The 22,044-nt window shown below is 34.9% G+C and overlaps 1 protein-coding gene across 1 annotated transcript in view; it reads left to right on the top strand.

Annotated features, from left to right (window-relative positions):
• METTL25 (methyltransferase like 25) overlaps positions 1–22,044 on the top strand; it is a 64,897-nt gene that overhangs the window by 1,058 nt on the left and 41,795 nt on the right. Inside the window, exons 2-5 of the mRNA XM_084306081.1 lie at positions 6,627–6,791; positions 11,548–11,648; positions 17,806–18,435; positions 21,843–21,987. Coding sequence (XP_084162207.1) covers positions 6,627–6,791; positions 11,548–11,648; positions 17,806–18,435; positions 21,843–21,987 — 1,041 coding nt within the window. The remainder of the gene's footprint in view (positions 1–6,626; positions 6,792–11,547; positions 11,649–17,805; positions 18,436–21,842; positions 21,988–22,044) is intronic.

Here is a 22,044-nt window from a genome sequence, read left to right on the forward strand (position 1 = left end):
AAGACTCAAACGCTGCTTTCCTATATGTCTGTAATAATGAGTGTCTGGCAAAGGATGACAGAGAGCAGCTTTATTTCTGACAAGTTATTTAAGAAGCACTTCATATTTTTAGTAATTTTCAAGTAACTAGAGGAGGGCAGCTACGAGACTGTATGAGAGGATTTACCGCTCTCCAAGTAGAAGGGAAATAGACCAGCAATACACTTCCAGGCAGGGTACAGAAATGAAGATAAAGCATCTGACAGGTGCTTTATTTTGGGGGCCCGAGTTCTGTCAAAGAGATTGGTTTCAAAACTCACATAACAGCTTTGACAAAGAAGGTAGCAGAGGAGCAACCTGCATCCTGCCAAAGCTTGTTAAGCATAGATAGTTCTCATGTAGCGCTAGTTGTGGCACATGCAGTGACACATGAGACAGAAAAACACGTTGAGTGCAATGGAAGGGTCCATGAAAAATAGCGTGTGGAGCTGTGTACTTCTTGGCATAAATGGCAAACAATAATTTGATTTTGGAAAGTGATTGAAGAACTGTGAATAGCGACATCACTTGTAACGTTTGTCTCTTGGATCTGAAGATCCTCAAAATATTAACTGTAAGACTGCTTTTTAAAAGTTTGAGGTATCGGGGGAAAAAGAAACATAGTTTATTCATGCATGAAAAAGACACTGGATTATGAATTATCTTTGAGAGCCAGCTGGAAACAAGGCAATGATCCAGACAGCAAGCAAAAGTGTTTGGAAGCAGCGAGAAAAACCTTTAATATATTTAAGGAGTAATGTCAGAGTCAGAATTGGTTCTAAGCAATAACAGGAACATAAAATTAAATGTAAATAGAGGTTGGAACAAAACTACTATTTGGATAAACTCATCAAAAAGAGAACTGTAAAGGAAAATTACCTTGATCCTAACTGTACGTATAGGAAAGTCCATGAAATGATTTAGATACTGAGGTGGTGGCCTGAAAAGTAGAAAGAGTCAGGAAGACAAAGTACTGTTTTCTAGATTTTAAAATTGGAAAATCATTTATTGAGCCATATTCAAAGTGTGTGTTATAGAATCTAATATAGAAATTACTGGATCAAAGGATACAATTTATGGCTGAAATGAAGCACATGTTTTAGAAGAATATGAAGCCTTCCCGCTGTGGCTAAAATAGAACATTCCTTCTTATGTTTCTGTAGAGATTAATTGTACTCATTAAAAAAAAGAGAATTCATCTCTTTTCTAGCATAAAAATATAGTATGATATTTTACATTTTGAAGGTTTTGAGACACGCTCAGGATTTTGTGAGAAAATTGGAAGCATTGTTAATGAAACGCGTATGTGCTTGCTGATCTGATGCCTGAATTGTTTGCATGCTTATTATCTGTCCACCCTGTCATATGATGAAAACCCATTGTAACAGAATACAATTTTCCCAGTGAAGTTACCTGCAAACATCCACTTATATCTGAAAATGAATTCACTATATCCTACAATTGCCTATATTAAAATTAAGATTGATAATGTGAGAGGGAGCTACTTTAAGTCCATTAGTTCAACTCAATAACAATAGATATCAGACACGTATCTTGAAACCCAACATCAACAGAAAGGCTCTGTATGTGTGGTTCTTCAAAATTGTCAGATATTTAAGTGTTAGTTATACATTTAGTTTGAAATGAATACTCAAATGCTCTCCTAACATGCAGTCGTTCACAGAAGTACCTTTTTTGGGTTGTAGCTGTGAGAAGAAATTTAAAATACCTTACTCAAAGAATAAGTAAAACGGCATTTTGATTTCACCTGGTAAAACCTTTGCTTCCCAAGAGTTTGAGAAGTTGTGCATTTATACAATCACAGTCCCCATACTATTATGAAAGTTTTCCAGAATCTGTCCTAATATGGATCCTAAATGAAATTATAGGAAAGCACAGGTTACATTTGACCAGCATTGGTTTGAAAATGTAAAGTAGTCAGTTCATATTCACATAGATCTGCAAATTCAAAAGTTACATTACTGCAGATTGGCACAAAACTGTTATTCTGTACAATATTTTATTTTACTGTAGGGATTTTGTTAAATGTACATGCTGAATTGTAGTTTTCTCTGAGAATTAGGTGAGCAAGAAATTGTAATTCTGTTGTACAATATTGTATGCAACTACATGTTCTGTAAATCAGTTTCAAGGAATATTTTCAGAAACTCCTCAGACAATATTTCATTATAATGACCCTATAAAGAGTGGGACCCTGGTTTCCAGTTGTAATCTACAGAAAATTTTCAGATCCATTTTTAGATACAGAAAACTACTTTATATATTTTATACATTTAAAAGTTGACTTTTGCCATGTTGCATCTTATTTATCACATGATTTAATCAGATTGGTCACAGGCACAGAAAATCCATGTCTAAGTACTTTCATATTTTACTGTAAGTTACCATTTGTACTACTATTTGTGCATTTTTTGACATATATTTATTTCCGCTGAAGATTTATTTGCAAATGTATGGACCAACTGGTTAAAAGACATATTAGATTTCATCTTGAGAGCCACCAAAGAGGAAACAATTTGAGAAAACTACCATTTTTAACATTCATAAATAATCAGTAGTACAACAACTGCCATTCTGTAGTTTGGAGGGATGCCTCGGATATCTTAATGTAGATGGGTTTTTTCTTTTAACTGGCAAGCTGGGACAACAACTGAAATTTGGTAGGAGCGTTATTACAGATGATGCGCCTATTGTCTTGCATGAGATCCTGCTAGTCCTGTTAATGTTCTTCCATCGGACAACTGAATTCAGGGCAGTTCTATAACGTGTACTACTGCTTTTAATTCTATTTAAGTGAGATTTGTAAGGAGAATTGATAACTTCTTTGTCACCTGACATACTAAAAGATAAAGCAGGCAAGCTTTGGGTTTGTAAGCTTTTCATAAATTCTGACCAATGAAGCAGAGAAGTGTAAATTTCAGTAAACACTCTTCAACCTAGTTAAGTTACAGAGTATCAGGATGAGTTGTACTTGTGTGATACAGTTGCATGTTGGATGAGCATGAGGTAAGGTGAAGATTGGGATAAGTAGGTATGGGTATGTTCTTTTATAACAAAACCAGTTTACTGAGTACACAATTTATGGTCCAATAGAGTTCTAAATATTAATTTTCCTGCTTGTACCCCAAATACAATCAGCTCCCTTTAAACTCAAAACTGAGAGGCTGGTTTTGGTTTTGTGAAACAATTTCTGACACTGATTTTTCTTAATTGATGGGGCAAGTTCCTTCTGGTACATTGTGACAGTTGTTTTCATGTAAGTGATTTCTGTGAGAGAAATTTAAGGAGTCAGAAACAACAGTGTGAGGTTTGGGATGAGCATGAGAGCATCCATGGGTTTTTGATACCTAATATGGAGAGGGTCTGATTGTGTTGGCTGCAGAGATGTGCCTTATTTTTTGACATGGTAGGATTTGGTTTTACTTGTTATTTGTTAATCCTGTATGTGCTTGTGCCCATGTTTTGAATTAACAACTGCTCAGGATTTTCTCGTTGGAAAAAGAGGATGTATTGGGAATGTGTTTGCTGGCCTAGACCTTACAGATGCTTCCTTTGGACTGTGATGCTGTTCTGGTTTCAGATGATAGGCAAGTTTGATGCTTTGAAACGAAACTTTTTTTTTCTGGTATCTGTTTGGGTACCATGCACTAGAGGGTTGGTTTTGTTGTCAGGGTGAGTTTATGTCCAGCAAAGGAAACTAACCTGCTTGGAGATCTGCCTATAATAGCAAAACAGGCATGTCTCAGGTATGGAAACAAACTGTGTTTATCAACAATTCTGAGCCACTGAATATAACTGAAGGTGTGCATATTAATACACTTTTAGTCAACGAAGTCTTCTAATACCACTGATACGTGACGCTGACATATTTTTGTGAATTCTATTGCTATGCTGTTATCCAGAGGAAGAATGACAGTGTTTCTTACAGTACCCCAAGTATGCAATGTCACTGTAATGATAGAAAGCTTTTTTTCTTTTTCCCACTGGTAGTACAGTTGAGTCTGTTTAAAATATAAAGTCAATGAAAAACACTCAACATCTACCCAACATTTTGAAAAAATACTGATTAGAAACCAAAATACATTTTCAGTGTAAGTATGGATATTTAATATATATGCATGCTTCAAAATGAAAGTTAGAAAATTACAACTTTATTCATATGTTTCTCATATGTCTCACATATGCTAAAGACGTATTTTGTAATAGGATGACGTTCCAATGTATTTTCAGAAGTCCTTTATATCATACAATGTCGTGTCATTAAAAAAAAAATGTATTTAGGAGGAAAGGTTTTTGTGTGACTGATTTTTGCTTTGGTTTGCAATACAAGATTAGCCAGTATATTTAAAAGTGTGTGCCTGTTGCTAAAAAGATTATATGTTTCAGCGTTATGTGCTGCAGCATTTTAAAATGCTAAAAATAAAATTTCTTCCAGTGAAGTAATGAACATGCATGTATTTTATAATGGGCAGGAATTTTCACAAGTGTTATTAGTACTATACTAATGAAAAGAGTTTTTATTATACATGAAACAAAGTGGAACACCCACTTCTCATCGGAAAAGTAGATTTTTTCTTTACCTGGCAAGATGGCTGAGCAGCTGGCTGGTCAAAGTAGGTTTAATGCCTCATCTCTATCATTTTCTCAGTACTTGCTGGCATGAACTTGCTTGTTGAGTCTCTTCTTAAACTTTGTTCTCTTTCCTGACTCTTTAGTGATTTGTCCCCCTTGTAACAGACATAAAGATTTCTATGTATTTTTACTTATTTAAGCTACCTTCATTTATACATTTTATGGCATGCTGTTCATTCCCAGAAACTCTAAAATAAGTTAAATGAGTGAACGTCCCTTACAATTTTTTTTTTTCTTCGGCAACAACTCAAATTTCTTCTTTTGCCAATTTGTTCTTTTAAGAAGAAACTTAAACTTTTAATTCCCTGCCTAACAATTATCCAGAAGAAAGAGAAAATACTTCTTGTGTGTAGTTATTTACTTCCTTTTATGGTTGTCAAGACTTTGGGGGAAAAAATAACAATTCCTTTTATTGCCTAAAACTGTTTAATTACCATTTTCTATTCAATTAGTCTCATGCATTACTTGCTTTATTTGAAGGTATTGCCAGAAAACGTTGTTTTTCTTCAGTCATTTCAAAACACATCCAATGTCATGTATCGTATCTTCCTGTATCGTATCTTACAGAGACATTGAAAAACAAAATAACCCCTTCTCCCTAAAAGGTTCACAGTCTTTACTCTGGCTTAGTGTTTTGCTTTATTTTCTATTCTCATATTACACCCTTATCTTTCTTGACGCTTCATTAACTAAAAGTTACTTGATATTCAGAAGTACAACCAAGGAAAAATCATTTATAGAGAAAGGTAGCTTTCTTTTTTGATTTTGTATTAGAGAGAATTAGAGTATATAAAATTAGAGTGCCATACAGACACTGAAATAATATTAATTCTGGTTATAGCTTAGACAATATTAATGCTGTTTGAGGCCCCAATTTTTTTTTTGCTGGACTCTTGCCTTGGTAATGTTACACTGTGAGAATAAATGTGTTGACATTGTTGGGACTGTTTTCAATAGACTGTAATTTATATGTGACTAGTAGTCATGCAAGAAAATTAAGAGTATTAGGGGTGGGGTCAATAAAAGCAGCTGCATCCTTTGTTATACAGGTGGGAGGTGAAGTTCTGGAAAGCTAGCCTGCTAGGTATGCACTTGCTCAATATCTACCTACCCATGGGAGAAAAGGCAAACCAGGAGACATTTTCTAAACCAGTGTAACAGTTTGTTTGCTGGGCTCGCTAGCGTTAATCTATTTTAAACCATTTACAAGTATTTAGAAATCGAAAATGACTTCTAGCAAAACTATAGAGAACTCAACAAATTGTTTTAGCTCAAATGCAGAGGAATCAGAAAATGTAAAGTTATCTCAGTATTAGTAAATGATTCATACCAGTACATTTCACTTAAACATAGTGAAATAGTTCGTTTTTAAAAAGGGAGCATTTTTTAAAGAACTAAGTAATGCCAAACTGAAACATTTCATCCTCAGTCAAAGAAAATATGCTAAGGAATCTAACTTTGGCTCACAACTGATTGGTAGTAAAAATTAATTTGATTCTCCCAGCAGATTCACCAGCTACAAAGCTGCTAGGAAAGTGTATTTAAATGCAATGATTGTAAGTCAAAACATTTCATCTATTGAACAGCTGCATTTCTTTTAAAATCGGATCTAATGATATATATTGTCAAATGGGGATAACTAGGAAAGGTGTAATGAGCAAGTTTGTAAACAGAAGAAAAGTGATAATGTTTATTGAATTCTCTTGTCAATTATACTAAAGTAGCTCTGCTAAAATAGTAGAGTTTTCCACGTTTGCACTAGCTCAGCTAAGAGCAAAACTTGACCTTAATTTTGAAAGGGGAATACACGTGAAGAAAAATAACCAATTCCCCCACTTATGCAAAATAAATTTCTGTCTGATACTGCAAATTTATTGTTTGTTGTTCTCTGACAACACTATTGCAGAGGTGTTAAGCTTTTTATTAGAAATCTCTTCTTTTTCTTTTCCATACAGATGATGACACATTTTCTAACGTGTTTTGTGAAAACTCTAAGAAACTTATCAATGTACACTTGTTTGCCCTGGCCGTCAAATATTATTCTTTGTCTCACCTTGGAGTGTGTACCCCATTAGAAGAGCTACTTAAAGCACTGGGAGGAGACAACCAAGGATCAACAGGTATATTTACATTTATATTTCAATCTTTATTCTCTCACTACAGGGTCTTCAGATTTTTGTGTTTTGGAGGGTGGTTATGTTTTGTTTGTTTGTTTGTTTGTTTTTGCTGTTTCGTTTTGTTTTGTTTTCCCCCATATGAGTTTCCTTCCTACATGCATCTCACTTCAACTAATTTGTTCTTAGATAATTTCTTCATTTGTAATTCATTATAAATTTTGAATTATGTTTGAATATAAATTCATAATTTATATTCAAACATAATTTAGAAAATGGATTCTCTTGCTAAAATTTCAACAGAGAGGTCATGACAGTCAGTCATATAAGGCTTTCCCGAGACTCAGTTTTAAAGGATATGAAATAGGCAAGCGGGCACATCATTATTTCACATACAGATGAAACATCTGTATTCTATGTATATCTATTCCCTTTGTTTATCTTCTCATCTTCTCCTCAGCCATGATTGCTAGTCTTCCTTTTTTCCTTTTTTTTTTTTTTTTTTTTTTTAAGCCTAAGCCTAATAGCCGACAGCCATACCTCCATGAGTAGTATTTTTTGTTACAGCTTTTGTTTACTAATAATCATGTGCTTAGACATTTAATTGAATATGGACCAGTAAGTGTTTGATATTTCAAAATAAGTTGATTTTATTCAAGCTGTATTTTTTGAACCAATACCAAAAAGGCATCATAAAAACTAGAGTAATTTCATTTTCTATAGTTGAAAATATTGACTGAAACACTCTTGAGTTGGTATCTTTACAATGAAAGTCTTACCCCGGATTTTATTTATTGTTTCAGATGATAAACTGACATTTATACTTACTTTTGACTGTTGTCATTTTCACAGAAAATGTGATCTTCATGCAGTCCTGTCATTACAGATTTGTCACTGTCTTTCAGATTTCTCCTTAGTTTTTCAGAGACAGACTCTAAGCTCATCTGCCTTTGCTTTCTAGTGTGTTTTGTCTCTATAATACTTTGAAGTGCCAGTGACATTTCTATCCTAAGTGATATCACCATTAGATACATAGGGTATCTCTCCCATTTCCTACAGTAGTCTTCTGTTTTCAATTTTACCATTTTCCATGTTTGGGCCCCCAGTTTTCAGTTTCTTCAAAATCACAAAAAAAGTAGCTAAAATAGTCTTAATGGTTTGCTGTGCATTGGTCTTACTATAAGTTTAGTTCCTGGCCTCTTCCCTTCTGCTATTTTTCAGTCTGAGGCTGTTTTGGACAGCTGTGTGCTGCTTTTCTTTTGCTTGTTTTGTAGCTCTTACCATTTTTGTTATGTTCTCATTCCCTGTGTTCTGCCTAATTTTTGTAATTCTGTAGTTTTGCCTTGTTATACACATACTTAAGTTCATACTTGGATTAGCTTTATTAGACAAAAATACAAGGATTCTTTCATCTTTTTGTCATGAAAAATGGAACATCTAAAATAAGGCAATTGATGATTATTTTGTTCTGTGTCTTTCAGGAGTGCTGTTTCGTTGGGTAGCTGGGGCCTGGGATTGCAGTGTAGTAATTCTTAGTAGTACTTAGAAAATAAAACATGTTCCAAATGGTATTATAATTCAAAACTTTTGTGTTGAATTGGCAGTATCAGTTAAATTAACTTAGTAGAATTTCCTGATAATTGTTTGGCAAAAGCAAAATACCAAATTATGTATTTGTAGTATGAAAGTTGCCAAATGAAAGTTTTGATCCCTTAAACTATTTTAGGTATTTTGGAGTTAAGCCTGTATTTCAGAAAATATTTCATTTCCTGACTTACTAAACCTTGCAAATCAAGAGACATGTCAGTCTGAGAAATTAATAACTTTATGATGGCCCTAACCATATTCTGAAAAATATGCTTCAGGATTATTCAATTTATGTTTGAGATGTTTTTAATAATTTTTCCTGTTCTAAAACAAGCATGCTTATAAGCCCATTCCCACAGACTGCGTACTTGCATAGTTCTCAAACTTCTTCAGCATAGTAATATAGACATTTTGCTATTCTTCCTTAGAATGATTTCTTGAAAAGCTAAGTACCAATATTTAAATGTAATCTGAATGTGAAGGGGTTTCTCCATTGCTTCCTACCAAAGTTCACTGTGGTCCTCATTGCCCCATTGGATTGGTTGCAGTGAGCACACAGGATCCAGAAGAACCTGGTCCAAGGGACCGAAATCAGCAAGGAGAATTTCTCTTATGTACCTGATATAAGAAGAGCGGATTACTAGAACATTGGAGTTAGAGTACTCTCTACCTTTTCAATATGTTTATGGCCAAGGTAACAGTCATGCAGTGACTGTTAATAAACCCATCTTTAAATTGCATGGACTATAAATATCTGTTTGTCTCAATGTCTTTTAGCATATGGTCATCCCAGACCCTGCCAGTCTGGCTGAGAGAATTGAATCACAGTACTGTAACTTCTGCACTGGTGGTGGTTTGGCATGGACTGTGAATTTTTATCTAGTATACCTGAATTTCCACAAGTAACAATGGTATAAAAAGCCCGCATCCTGCCATAGAAGGTCTTAGGAAAACCTCCTTTAGGCCCATAAGACAGTCTCCCCTTACTCTGTCTACTTCATAACTAATGATGTAGGTGCAAATGGCACTGTATAGGGTTAAAGCAGTTTTTCAACTGGAAAACAGCTACTTATGCTAGGGGGTTCACGGTATAAATAAGCAGCATTTGAGTACCACTAAAACATTAAGCTTTCCTTTATGATATCCAGATAAATTCTATGAAGTATTTCAACCTCACTTTCTTTTTTGTCACAAAAGGAAGTTCTGGCCATATAAACCATCCCCTAAATAGAGATTTTTCTGTTAGATCACTGTGTGTTTGCTTGTTTGTCAAAAAATAAAATAAAATAAAATAAAATAAAATAAAATAAAATAAAATAAAATAAAATAAAATAAAACAAAACAAAACAAAACAAAACAAAACAAAACAAAACAAAACTATCCCAAGAAAAAATTTGCATAAACTCAACAAAAATAAAATTTATAAAAAGTAGGTAATTTTCTGTAAACAGTGTAATTTTCCATGTGCTGCAGTATAGGCAGTGTTCATTCTGCGATAAGTAGGCAAGTAGTTAAGAAACTTCAGTTACTAAGGTGGTAAATACTTTATCTAAGTAGGTGTAAGCAAACTGTATTTTTTTTAACTGGAACCTCAGTTTTTGTCAGTTGGGTCTTGTTTCTGGATTTACCCCTTGGTGTTTCAAATGCATTTATTTGTCTTAAGTACTGTTTGAAATTCTACTTTGCAGAGCATTGCCCTGTTCAGTCATTTGAGTTCAAGGTATTGAACTCAATTATTGCAAGGTATAAAAGGTGTGATATGTGGTGATAGTTCAGAGTGAATGTGCTACTTTGGAGACCAGACAAACAAAACTTACATTTTTGTAAAGGAAAAAAAAAAAAAAGTCTGTTTCTTCATGTCCCCCCCCCCCTTTTTTTTTAATAAGCTTATCCACATAGCAAAATGTTTACAGATAAATGAGAAAAGGTCTATATTTTCTCTCTTTTTTTTTTTTTTTCATTTGAAATGGTTACAAATTCAGATTTTTTTAGGGGGCCATAGAGATCTCCGTAATTTTAAAGTTAATGAGAATCTTTAGTGAACACTTTAGCAGATCACTTGTTGCTGCTTTTTTTTTGTTTGTTTAAAAATATTTTAGGCTATTATTTTCTTTTGTCAGTTCATAGAGGCTATATTACATTTTAAGTATTGTCATAACAGTTTATTATAAAAAAAACAGATGTTTAAGAAATGGAGAGATCCTGTGGGTTTTGCGAGAAATACAGAAAACACCAGGTTTCTCATGAGCTCAGTGCAATTCCCCACTCTCTTTTAAAGAAGTAACACTCTTGGCTGTGTTCCCAGCATGGTCTGATCAAGGAATGAACATAGTTTTTGCCTAACGATCAGATTCTGGACAGATGAACACATACTGTGCAAAAAGCAGAGAAGGGGAAAATATTAATCTCCATAGCTATGTGGAAACATTTTGTTTTCTAGGAGCATGCTCACCAGTAGCAGGCTGGTTTCTTCTATCCTCACCCAGACATACAAAAATTGACATCAATTCAACTCACAGGGTTTCTCACAGGGAAGCCGCTTCTGAGCTCTTCATTAGTTGGGGGATGTAAAGATGTAAACCGGTGGCAGAAGTTGACTACCTCTCATCAAAAAAATCTGAATCATTTTTTCCGGAAAGATATAGCAGATCTGTAATCTATCTGTAGCTTAAATAAAGAAAAGCAGCTTCCTTTGAATTTCACCAGCATTGTTCATAACTTTTATTTCAGGTGTCTCCCAGTTGGTACTGTGACCAAATCTGGAGAATTAACAATCTGCACTATGTGATTGTTAATTGTCCTTGCCCTTATATTTCAAATATGTAAAGGTAAATGTGATAAGTGACATAAAAATTAATATTCTTAATGAACAGGAAAAAGTAGTAGTTTTGTAGTAGGAGCTTGTATCTAATATCTGGTCAGATATTAAATATGTACATTTAAAAAAAATACACTAGCAGAAATAAAATTTAAAGTGTGTTGCATTTTACTAATTTATCTGTAATTCAGAAGTTTAGTCTTGTAATTATATAGTGGGCGTTTAATTAAATATTACTGCACTTAAAATATACAAAATTTTAAAGCATAGTTTTAGGGTGATATTTATTCTGACTAATAATAAATTTTAATTATTGTGAATTGTATTAATGTATATATTTTTGTAAAAATGATACAGGTATCAAAACTGATGAGTTTATGAATAATAAGAAATCACATGAAGTGCAAGTGATGTCTGAGCTTGTGGACAAAATAGCAAATTACTGTGGTATAAAACAGGTAAGAAAGGATTTTGTACTGAATGTTACTGTATAGTTTCCAAATTATTCTCCTTATTTTGTTCAAATACCATGTTTTGATATTCTGCCTCTGCCGTTCTTATTTTTATCTAAATAATTGTAGCTAAAGAAGAGCATTCCAGTGCAAGCTGAAGGACATTTTTGTTTACACATGCACCAGTATAATGAACTGCCTTTTAGTGAGTCATATTCATTTTATGGCTCAAAAAAATATTTTATATATATATATAATCATCCTCTATACATTGAACAGCTAAAAATTGTACTGTTTCTTGCTATGCACAGGTACTATCTCACCTATCTGTATTACACTGCTGGCAATTTACCACAGACATCAGTAGTAGAGCAAAACTTTATCCTTCTGTCAGACACACAAGACTACCAGATAGACACCAATGCTGAAATTCTGGGAAATTTTTAAAGCACATTTTTTTTTTTTTTTTTTTTTTTTTCTGGAACAAGGGATTTAAATTATTTCCTGTTCTTTAATACTGTTGTTCAGCTTTCTTTAATGTGGATAGAGATCTTCAATTAGGAGTTTAGATATGACCTGTTCAGTTTGCAGAGAACACTTGAAGACTTCCAGGGATGGGGCCTCCACAGCTTCTCTGGTCAACCTGTTTCTGTGCCTCACCATCCTCACAGTAAAGAATTTCCTCTTTATATCTAATCTAAACGTTTTGTAGTTTAAAGCCATTACACCCTGGCCTGTCAGTATGCTCCCTGACAAAGAGTCCCTCCCCTGCTCCCCTGTAGGCCCTCTTCAGGTATTGGAAGGTTGCTATAAGTCTTTCCATTAGCAACATCTTCATCATTCAGATGGTGAAGAATTGTAGTATTCCTTTCTCAAAATGTGACTGTAACTTTCCTTTTTGTTTTTTTTTTTTTTTTAAATATATATAGTTATGATTGCACAGTTCTCTAAGTCACTGTTGCATTAAAACTTTGTAGATGCTTATTTGTAGGCCTGTTGACAAAAATACAAGTATCACAATATTCGACTTTAGTCGCTACCTTATTTCACATTACATTAGACAAAAGTAACGCTTCCTTATTTTCCATATGAGTAATTTGCCTGTGAACTCTTTATATATGAAGCATTATTTGATTCTGTGATGCCAATCTTTGTTGAGATAAGACTAAATTTTTAAGCAGTTGAGTGAAATGAGTTGTTTTAACCATTTTAATCTCTGTAATGCTAGTTAGTGCCTAATGTATCTTCACTCTTGCTTTAGTCTGTAGATGACTAGTTAACCTGGACTCTGTTTTTGATTCTGTTCTACATCTAAGCTGCATTTGCTTTCTAGGCGAGCAGCTTTAGGTGTTAGCTCTAGGAGACTAACTTCCTCCATCTTAATATTCATTCCCAGAAAATTTTCTGGAGGACACATTTTATAGTTATTTAACAATAAACACAACACTAATAAGGTTATCTGCCTAGATTTCATGAGTTATCTGCCTAGATTTTATGCTGAACCCCCTGAGCATTTTTTGCTTTTAAAGAAAGTACGTCCGAGTGTAGTTAAAATTACTGTATCAGATGTGGGTAAAGGAAGAGAGACGGCTGCACTTTGTAAGACTAAGTCTGTGTTGTTTTGATTCCTGATATATCTTGTCCCCAAGATGTGCCTGGCCTTCACAATGAGAGAGTTAGTTGGCCTACTTCATACCTGGGAGGTTGCTAAAAAGTAATGGCACAGTAAACCTGCTGGTGGTGGAACATAGGACCATGTTCTGCTTAGTGGTATGGATGTGACTGCAGGGTTTGATGCTGCCACCGTAAGTCCATGGCAGGTCCCAAAACTTGGATTTTGCTCTGAGTAGCTGAAGAAGAACTTTGTTTTGGAAGTTATTTGGCTCAGACTGAGTTTAATTTAGATAATATAACCAATATGTTCTGGTGAAGTACTCTTCATGGGTTTGTGTCAGGCATCCAGCGTCCATGGAATCTGAGATCAAAACTCTGCATTCTGACGTGTCTGTTTTGTGAGGAACAGCTGCACAGGGCAAAGTGTTAGGCAATCTTCTCCATACAACTGGGATTCACAAGTAAATAGAGAACTGCAATTAAGGCCAAATATTACTGGATGAGCCATGATCAGTTTGTGAGCATCTGCTATCGTTCAGAGATGGAGCGCGATCTCTCTAGTAGCTCCTTCAGGAGCCAGACACAGTGACAAACACAGATGCCTTGAACAACCACAAAGAGTAAAAATGCAGACGTAGTAGATAAATAAAAGTAACTTTCTCTATTAATTAGCATGTTTTTTGCCTTGCTTACCTTATGCTTTGGGCAAGAATCAGTTGTTCAAGTGTTGAAGACTTTCATATACTGAAAAAGTTGTAGAAAAGTATAGTTTTCTTATAATGTAATAATAAATGTTCTCTGCATTTGCTCGAAGGTGAGTTGGTGGTGTTTCATATAGCATTTTCATTTAGATTTTAAATAGTTCCTTTGAGATTCAGGAATGAAAGGAAAGGAAAACCCATATTCAGAGAGGAAAAAAGTAGAGCCACCTTAATGACCTAACCTAAGTCCCGATGTAGCTGGTTACTCATAAAATCTCAAACCAATCATTATTAAGTATCTGTCAATATGCTGCAATTTCAGCTTGTGATTATGCACTTGTAGTTACAGCTTGTAGTATCTTTAGGATTATTTTCTTTTTATTTTTTGAAAAAAATATAGCATTTAATGAAAAATATGATTGCAATATATCACTGAATATGAAATGCCGACTGCTTTATATTAACTTTTTTCCATTTTAGTCATACACTGTAACAGAATTTATTTGTTCAAAGTTACAAATCCCTAATATATGAAAAGAGCTTTCCAGTACATGTTAAAAAAAAAAAAAAAGAGAGAGAAGCCAGCCTCCTCCTTCTTAGTTATTAAAAAGCAACTTCTTTTGTTTTGGTTACCTTTCAACTTAAGAAAATACAGGAATTGTAAAGTTTTAGGGGAGTTTTTTTCTTTATTGATTTCTTTCTGTCCTTCTCAGCAAAACAAAATGCATGTAGCTTTTAATTAAAATATCTAGAACTATGAAAACACAACACATGTTTTACAACAGCACGTGTCCTCAGGGTGTTTCTTTCAGATATTACAGATCACTGACAGATTGAAAAATGCCCTCCATTTCACCTCCATACCGTGATGTATAATGGGTGGTAGAGGATATTGTCCTCTTGTGGTATTTTACAATATAGTATAGTAAATAATAAAAATGAGAATAAAAGCAAAATTTTTACTACTACAGTAATCACTTCTAGGTTAATTATTTGAGTTAAAACATTAAAGCAAACCAATTTAACATTTTTTTTTTCAGTTGTTTACTGCCCCTCTTAAATATCATTCTTATCACACAAGTGGAACTTCTTAGGAAGTAGCTCTTGATTAAAGTTGGAAAAGAAGCCAGTGATAATTCTTCTATGCTTAAATGCACATTTGTTTTCTTTAATGTATTTATGGAAGGTTTCCTTGGAAATTACAGCATGTGCAGCAGGAGTTGCAGTGTATAACCTAAGTGTAATATAATTCTGTATTCAGCATCCATTAAATTTGTGATTTGATGCTGGGAAATGCTGGAATGCTTCTGGAAATGGAGTTCTTGATTGTGCAGTGCCAGAGACTGTGTTTAAACATAGTACCCAACTCACCATGGACAGGACCTTTGGAGTTCTTTATATCATGGAAATTTCATTTTAAAAGTTCATGCTTGGCAGATATACTGTGGATTGCTGATTACCTTTCCTTATGTAATCAAGGGAAGGTAAAGCAAGGATTAATTTAATCCAGTCTATTTGTTTAGCACAAGATCATTGCCTTCTTATTTTTAGTCAAAATTTCCTCTCTTTTTAGAACTGTTCTCCCAGTGCTAATTTAACAATGTGTTACTGCTGCCCAGAGGAGCTGTGGATGCTCCATCCATGGAAACCTTCAAGGCCAGGCTGGATGGGGCTTTAAGCAACCTGGTCTGGTGGTAGATGTCCCTGCCCATGGCAGGGGGGCTGGAGCTAGATTATATTTAGGCCGGTCTATGATTCTATGATTCTTTTTGCTTGGAAACAACTAAAAAAATCTTCTCAGTTTGTCTTTACAGCCACTGGAGTTCACATGTATGAGTTAGGAATAATTTACTAATTTACTATCCAAATACTGACTTTCACAGAAATAATTAAAATACCTTGTAGAAGTGGAGGTGTGCATATTCTACATAATAGGTCTGTCATATAAAATGGTGAGTAAAATTATTCCTTAGGAACTTTTATATCATTAATTTTAAATAATCTGGGAGGTTATTGGTGATAAATGTGACAAACATTTTCAAAATGCAAAAGATGCTTAGAACATATCAATTCTATTTCTCTAAATCCTCTCCTGTACAGATTTCATTCAAAAATGTGAGGTTTGTTGTGTACTTAGATAGCAATCATGTGGTAATATTACATGAAGAATGCAGATGAAAAAGCTACATGTGGCCTAGATAGACAATTTTTACGTAATGGTGTATATTCTCCACTGATTTAAGTAGTCCTTAGTGAAAAAGTAGTTCGTTTCTTTCTAGCTCCATGGCTGTAAGCCTCTTGAACATTTTTAGAATAAGGAATAAGTTTTTCTTTTTCATTTCAGTACAGATATTGATGTGCTGAATGTTCTTACCTAGTAAAAAACAATGTGATTGAGTGTGAGATAGATCCACGTAGTATATGCTGGTATTTAGACTTACACAAATCAATGTAAGCTTTTTATGAATATGTGACAAACCAAGAACAATACATAAAAAATATTCTTGAATTAATCAGTTTCAGGAACATCTACAAAGAAAGTTATTATGGCTATTCCATAGATACGTACCTGAACAGAAGGAAGCATTTTAATTTCTTTCATTTAGAGAAATGTCACTCTGACTATTCTTGTAAAATATGCTTTGTATTATAAATTAAAGCATGCATGATATAAAACTTTGATCAAGTAATTAAAGTTCTCAGGTTGCTCTTGTTTTTGCTACTTCTCGGCATAGTGTTTTCCTTCCTACATATTGTCAGTCACTGAAGTAGCGCATGCTATCAGCTATGAGAGAAACTAAACTTTCAGCTAATTATCCCTCTTTTCACTTCTTCCTACAGAACACTCAGTGGAAAGCACATGTGATGCCCTTTGTTTTATTACAAAACCATCCTTATGTTACACATATAGTGGTGAGCATAGCTGCCTTCCAAGCAGTTGACCCGGGTTCGATTCCCGGCCAACGCATCTGGGCTTAAGTTGCGCCAGGGGAGTTTTAGGTTTGATGTTAGGAAGAACTTCTTCACTGAAAGGGTTGTGAGGCATTGGAACAGGCTGCCCAGGGAAGTGGTGGAGTCACCATCCCTGGAAGTCTTCAAAAGACGTTTAGATGTAGAGCTTAGGGATATGGTTTAGTGGGGACTGCTAGCGTTAGGTCAGAGGTTGGACTCGATGATCTTGAGGTCTCTTCCAACCTAGAAATTCTGTGATTCTGTGATTCTGTGATAAGGATGTATGGATCATTTTCATAGAATAGGAAACTTTTATAAATAAGCATTTTGACTTAGGAGATAGTATTTCATATCACATGTCTTTAGGTCATGTCTGAAGTGATTAAGTTAGGCACTTAACATGAAGATGCTTTTTTCTGTATACTTAGTGGTAGTAGTCTCCTAAATACAGCAGCCAAGTGCCTAAACTTAATACTGTGAACACTTAAACTTAATATTCTGAACACTTCCTTTCCTAACTCTATGTTCTGGTGCAATTTAGCAAGGGTAGATGGTGGTGTTAGTGTTTTATGGTTATTTTCTTTAACAGAAGGCAGTTCTATGTCAAAATATATACTGAAAGTCTTTTCCAAAAGTGTCAGAACATGTATAGTGCATAAGTCTTGTATTGTCTGTTTCCTGGAGGAAATCAATTTAGACTTAATTCTGTGTTTTAAAGTCAAAAGGTGCACCAAAAAGCAAATGGATGAAGCATGTTTGGAAATTTCACTGATAAAGTAATTATGAAATTCAAGCTTAATTTTTTAAGCAATTATTTTTCATTTGATTGAAATGTGTCTTGTTGCTCACTAATTTAGTACATCTCTCTCATTTTTATTTGTCTCTCCATTATCTAGGTGATTGATATAGGTTCTGGAAAGGGCTACCTGAGTTCATTTTTGTCCATGCAATATAACTTAAAAGTTTATGGAATTGATTCCTCAAACACCAACACCAATGGTGCTCATGAAAGGAACAGGAAATTGAAGAAACACTGGAGAGCTTATCAGAGTCGAGCAAGAGCAAATCCCAAAAGCCAGAGATTAGAAAAGGCAAATGACAGTCCAGTGCAAAATGAAATTAAATTTAAAGCAGTCAATGAAAGGACCTTAAATAACAGCTGTCTTCAAAGTCAAGACCAAAGGACTACCCAAGACTTAGTTCCTTCTTGTGTTTTCACAGAAGTAACTACATCTGAGACCAGCAAACAAACAGAAATTGATTTGGTGGCTCAGGCACAATGCAATGAAAGTGAACTTTCTGAAGAGGCTATTGCTATTCTCAATGTTCTGCCTGCTGATGCTGTAGAAATTTTTCCTTCCTCCCAGTGTGACAGTGAGGAGCTCTGTGAAGAGGAAAAGGCCCAAAGAAAAATGGCATCTATCAAAGCCAAAGCAAGCAAGTCAAGTGAATCAAACCTTTATTTTCCATTGACTTCCTACATCACTTCAGAAACAGAACTCGGTGACATCATAACAGATTTGGAGGTTATGTTACTCATTTGAAATGTATTGTCCATTGTCTTTATATTGCTGTTTTCATACATACATCATGTTTGATGACTGTACATAAAATGCTATTGGTCAGTGAATATTCGGACCAAATGTTTTTCAGCCAGTTTACATTAGTATTTCTAACATACACAGAGATATTTTTTTCTATTTTCTTCTTCTTCTTCTTCTTCTTCTTATTATTATTATTATTATTATTTTGAAGATGTAAAGCAGCCTGTAGAATTTATGCAGTAGATAATTATCAGCTGTCAAAGTAAACAGCATACATACTAGCATGTTCAGGTATTTCACAATTCTGGATATAGATAATATCTAATTATTATGAAAATAACTAAATTTACCACGTAGGCAAGTATATTAAGCACTGGAATTTAAATTTCCATGAAATTTATTATTTTTCAAGTTTTATATTTTTCTAATCTTAGTAAAAGTTTGAAAGCGTGACAGAATATATTGACTATAAAAGTCAACATAAAGAGTTTGTAACGAGCTTTATTTGTAAATAATGCTTTTATATTTTGGCTTTCCAGAGTTACTGTAAGTTCATTTAGTAATCTGCACAGACAAGGACTGTGTCTACACAAACAAGCACAAGCTCAGCTGCTCAAAGGCAATGGTACAAGTCTAGAAGCTGTATGGCTGGTTAGTTGCTGTGCCTGAGCTAACTTACGTGGATTGTGTAGATATATTCAGTCTCTTTTGGAAAGATGAAAACTTGTATGTGTTCAGGGGTGTAATTCATTTTTAATACAAGACTATAGGTTTGTTACTTATGGAGGAGCTGTTTATGCTCCTGTAAAACAGTAAGTGAACCATATGCCTCTAAATTTGCACAACTGGTTTTCATCTCCATTTATCATATGATTTGCATGATATAAAAAGCAGAAGAAATCCTACATCTCTGCCTGCTTTTAAAAAAATTACTGTAAAAAAGTAAAAGGTTTATTGTGTTAAAAGAAGTAACAACCAAACTGCACAGTATGTGTGATGAATGTGTATAATTAAAATACCTAAAAAGTACAATCATTTAAATGGCTCTAAAAGTATTCTGTGAATATTTAGAAATAAAAATTTATTTTACAAATAGCTTTACAAACATCATCATTTTTTATTTTAACCATAAATTGATTTTTTCTCAATTTTTCCAAAGCTGGGGAAAATGACTATTTACTAATCTATGCAGTAAGTTCTGAAAATGATTTGAATTGCCAATGAAATATTAGGATAGAAATGCATGTTTGTATATAGGCCCAGGACTGATACTGAGATATCAAATTTTACTACACTTAAGCCAACAATCCAGAAAGTACTTTCAGTTATACCCAGGCAACCTCAGTGAAGTCAGTTATGGTCCAGAAGTGTATCTGACACAGACATATTGCACTGATATCGTTCTGAAGTTTTGAGCACACTAATGTTCTGTGAACACTGAATGGATGTCATGTGGTAGCCACCTTCCGCTCCCTTTCCCCTGAAAGAATCTAGCAGGGCTAGGGAGGTGATCGTCCCCCTGTACTCGGCTCTGGTGAGGCCGCACCTCGAGTACTGTATTCAGTTTTGGGCCCCTCGCTACAAGAAGGACATCGAGGTGCTTGAGCGGGTCCAGAGAAGGGCGACGAAGCTGGTGAGGGGCCTGGAGAACAAGTCCTACAAGGAGCGGCTGAGGGAGCTGGGCTTGTTCAGCCTGGATAAAAGGAGGCTCAGGGGTGACCTTATTGCTCTCTACAGATACCTTAAAGGAGGCTGTAGCGAGGTGGGGGTTTGTCTATTCTCCTGTATGCCTGGTGACAGGACGAGGGGGAATGGGCTTAAGTTGCACCAGGGGAGTTTTAGGTTGGATGTTAGGAAGAACTTCTTTACCGGAAGGGTTGTTAGACATTGGAACAGGCTGCCCAGGGAAGTGGTGGAGTCACCATCCCTGCAAGTCTTTAAAAGATGTTTAAATGTAGAACTTAGGGATATGGTTTAGTGGGGACTGTTAGTGTTAGGTCAGAGGTTGGACTCGATGATCTTGAGGTCTCTTCCAACCTAGAAATTCTGTGATTCTGTAATTTTAAAGCAACAGTTTAACTACTGCTTTTGCAGGTGTATATCTTCTATTAGTCTCCAAACTTCATTATTGTTCCACTCTATTTCATGTGGAAGAAAAGATTTGTGCAATGATGAGCTGAAGCTGGCTAACAAGCAAAAAGTCTTTAAAAACTAAGGTGAAGTGGAACTGAACTTTTGCCACCTAAAAATGTTGGGTGCTAGGGCAGTCAGAAAGCAATCACAGAGAAGCAGCACAAGCAAAGTGGAAGGTGAGAAAAGTGATGGGAAGAAGAAAGAAAAAAAAAAAAAAAAAAAAAAAAACAGAGGAAAATAAAGGGAGGTATATGTACGAATGCTATATAGTACGGAGAGAAAATCAAAGTAATACATGACAATAAAAATAGATGTGTGCAAAATGACTGCAGAAGGGCACCGCAACTGAATGTACCTTGGCTAATTATTTGTTGATAACCTTTAATAAATAAGGCTGAAATTCAAAGGAACAAGCACTATGTTTACCATGTAGATTTCAATTACTAATGCTGGAAGGGAAAAGTCTTTTTCTGAACAATGAGAAGAGGGCTGATTGTGATGGAGAAAGAGAGAGAAATGGGAAACTGAGGAAAAAGGAAAGCAGAAAGTAAAATAGGCAGAACGGAGTAGTTGAAGTTCTTTGTTTTTTGTTTTAGGGAAGAAAATACCAATCTGTTGTTGAATGATAGTATGCACACTGCAAAACTGCAGTACAAGTATAGTTCTGGAAATAGCAAAGCAGATGGAGCAGGGCCTGCTCTGCAAATTACGCTAGTACTTAGGAAGTGGTTTTGATTTCAGCAGTTCAGAGTAGCAGAAATGCCACAGATAGGTCCATCTGTTTATGTTATGGTAGACAATCTGAAGTAAGAAAAGGAAGTATCAGTAGTAGTAAAAATTGTAACAGGAAAGCGAGGAAAAATGAGACAAAATGGCCAGTGTCCAGTCATTATGTAGATGTCCCCTTCCATGCAGTTAAACCAGCTGCTGTTCACACTCCTAAACTTTTGCTTCCTCTTGGACACTGTGGGTAAAGTATAGAGAGATGTATAGTTCCTAAGTGAACAAAATGCTGAGCGGTCGTTTTCCCCATAAAGGAAGTACACTGTGTTTTCTTAGCACTGAAGGGCTTTTATTGTTCCTAGAAAAATTCCAGAAGAGAACACCAGGAGTCGTCATGGAGTTGTATATTTAAACCTTACAAGTGAATAACCATTTGCAGGATGTTTGGGTTTTGGAGTTGTTGTTATTCATAGTCTTTCAGTTGTACAGGGAGATGCTTTATTGTTGCCTTTTTTTTTTCTTTTTCTTCTTAGGACTGTATAATGGTGGGTCTGCATACATGTGGTGATCTTGCTGCAAATACACTACGAATATTTACTGCCAAGCCTGAAATCAAAGCAGTTTGCAGTGTAGGCTGCTGCTACCATCTGTTGTCAGAACAATATGAAAACCAAGAAGGTAATTCTGAGTTTAACTTGTGGCTGCCAGTTTGCATGTTAAGAATATTATACCTCT

This window comes from Netta rufina, assembly GCF_964035555.1.
Source record: "Netta rufina genome assembly, chromosome: 1".
Classification (NCBI taxonomy): Eukaryota; Metazoa; Chordata; class Aves; order Anseriformes; family Anatidae; genus Netta; species Netta rufina.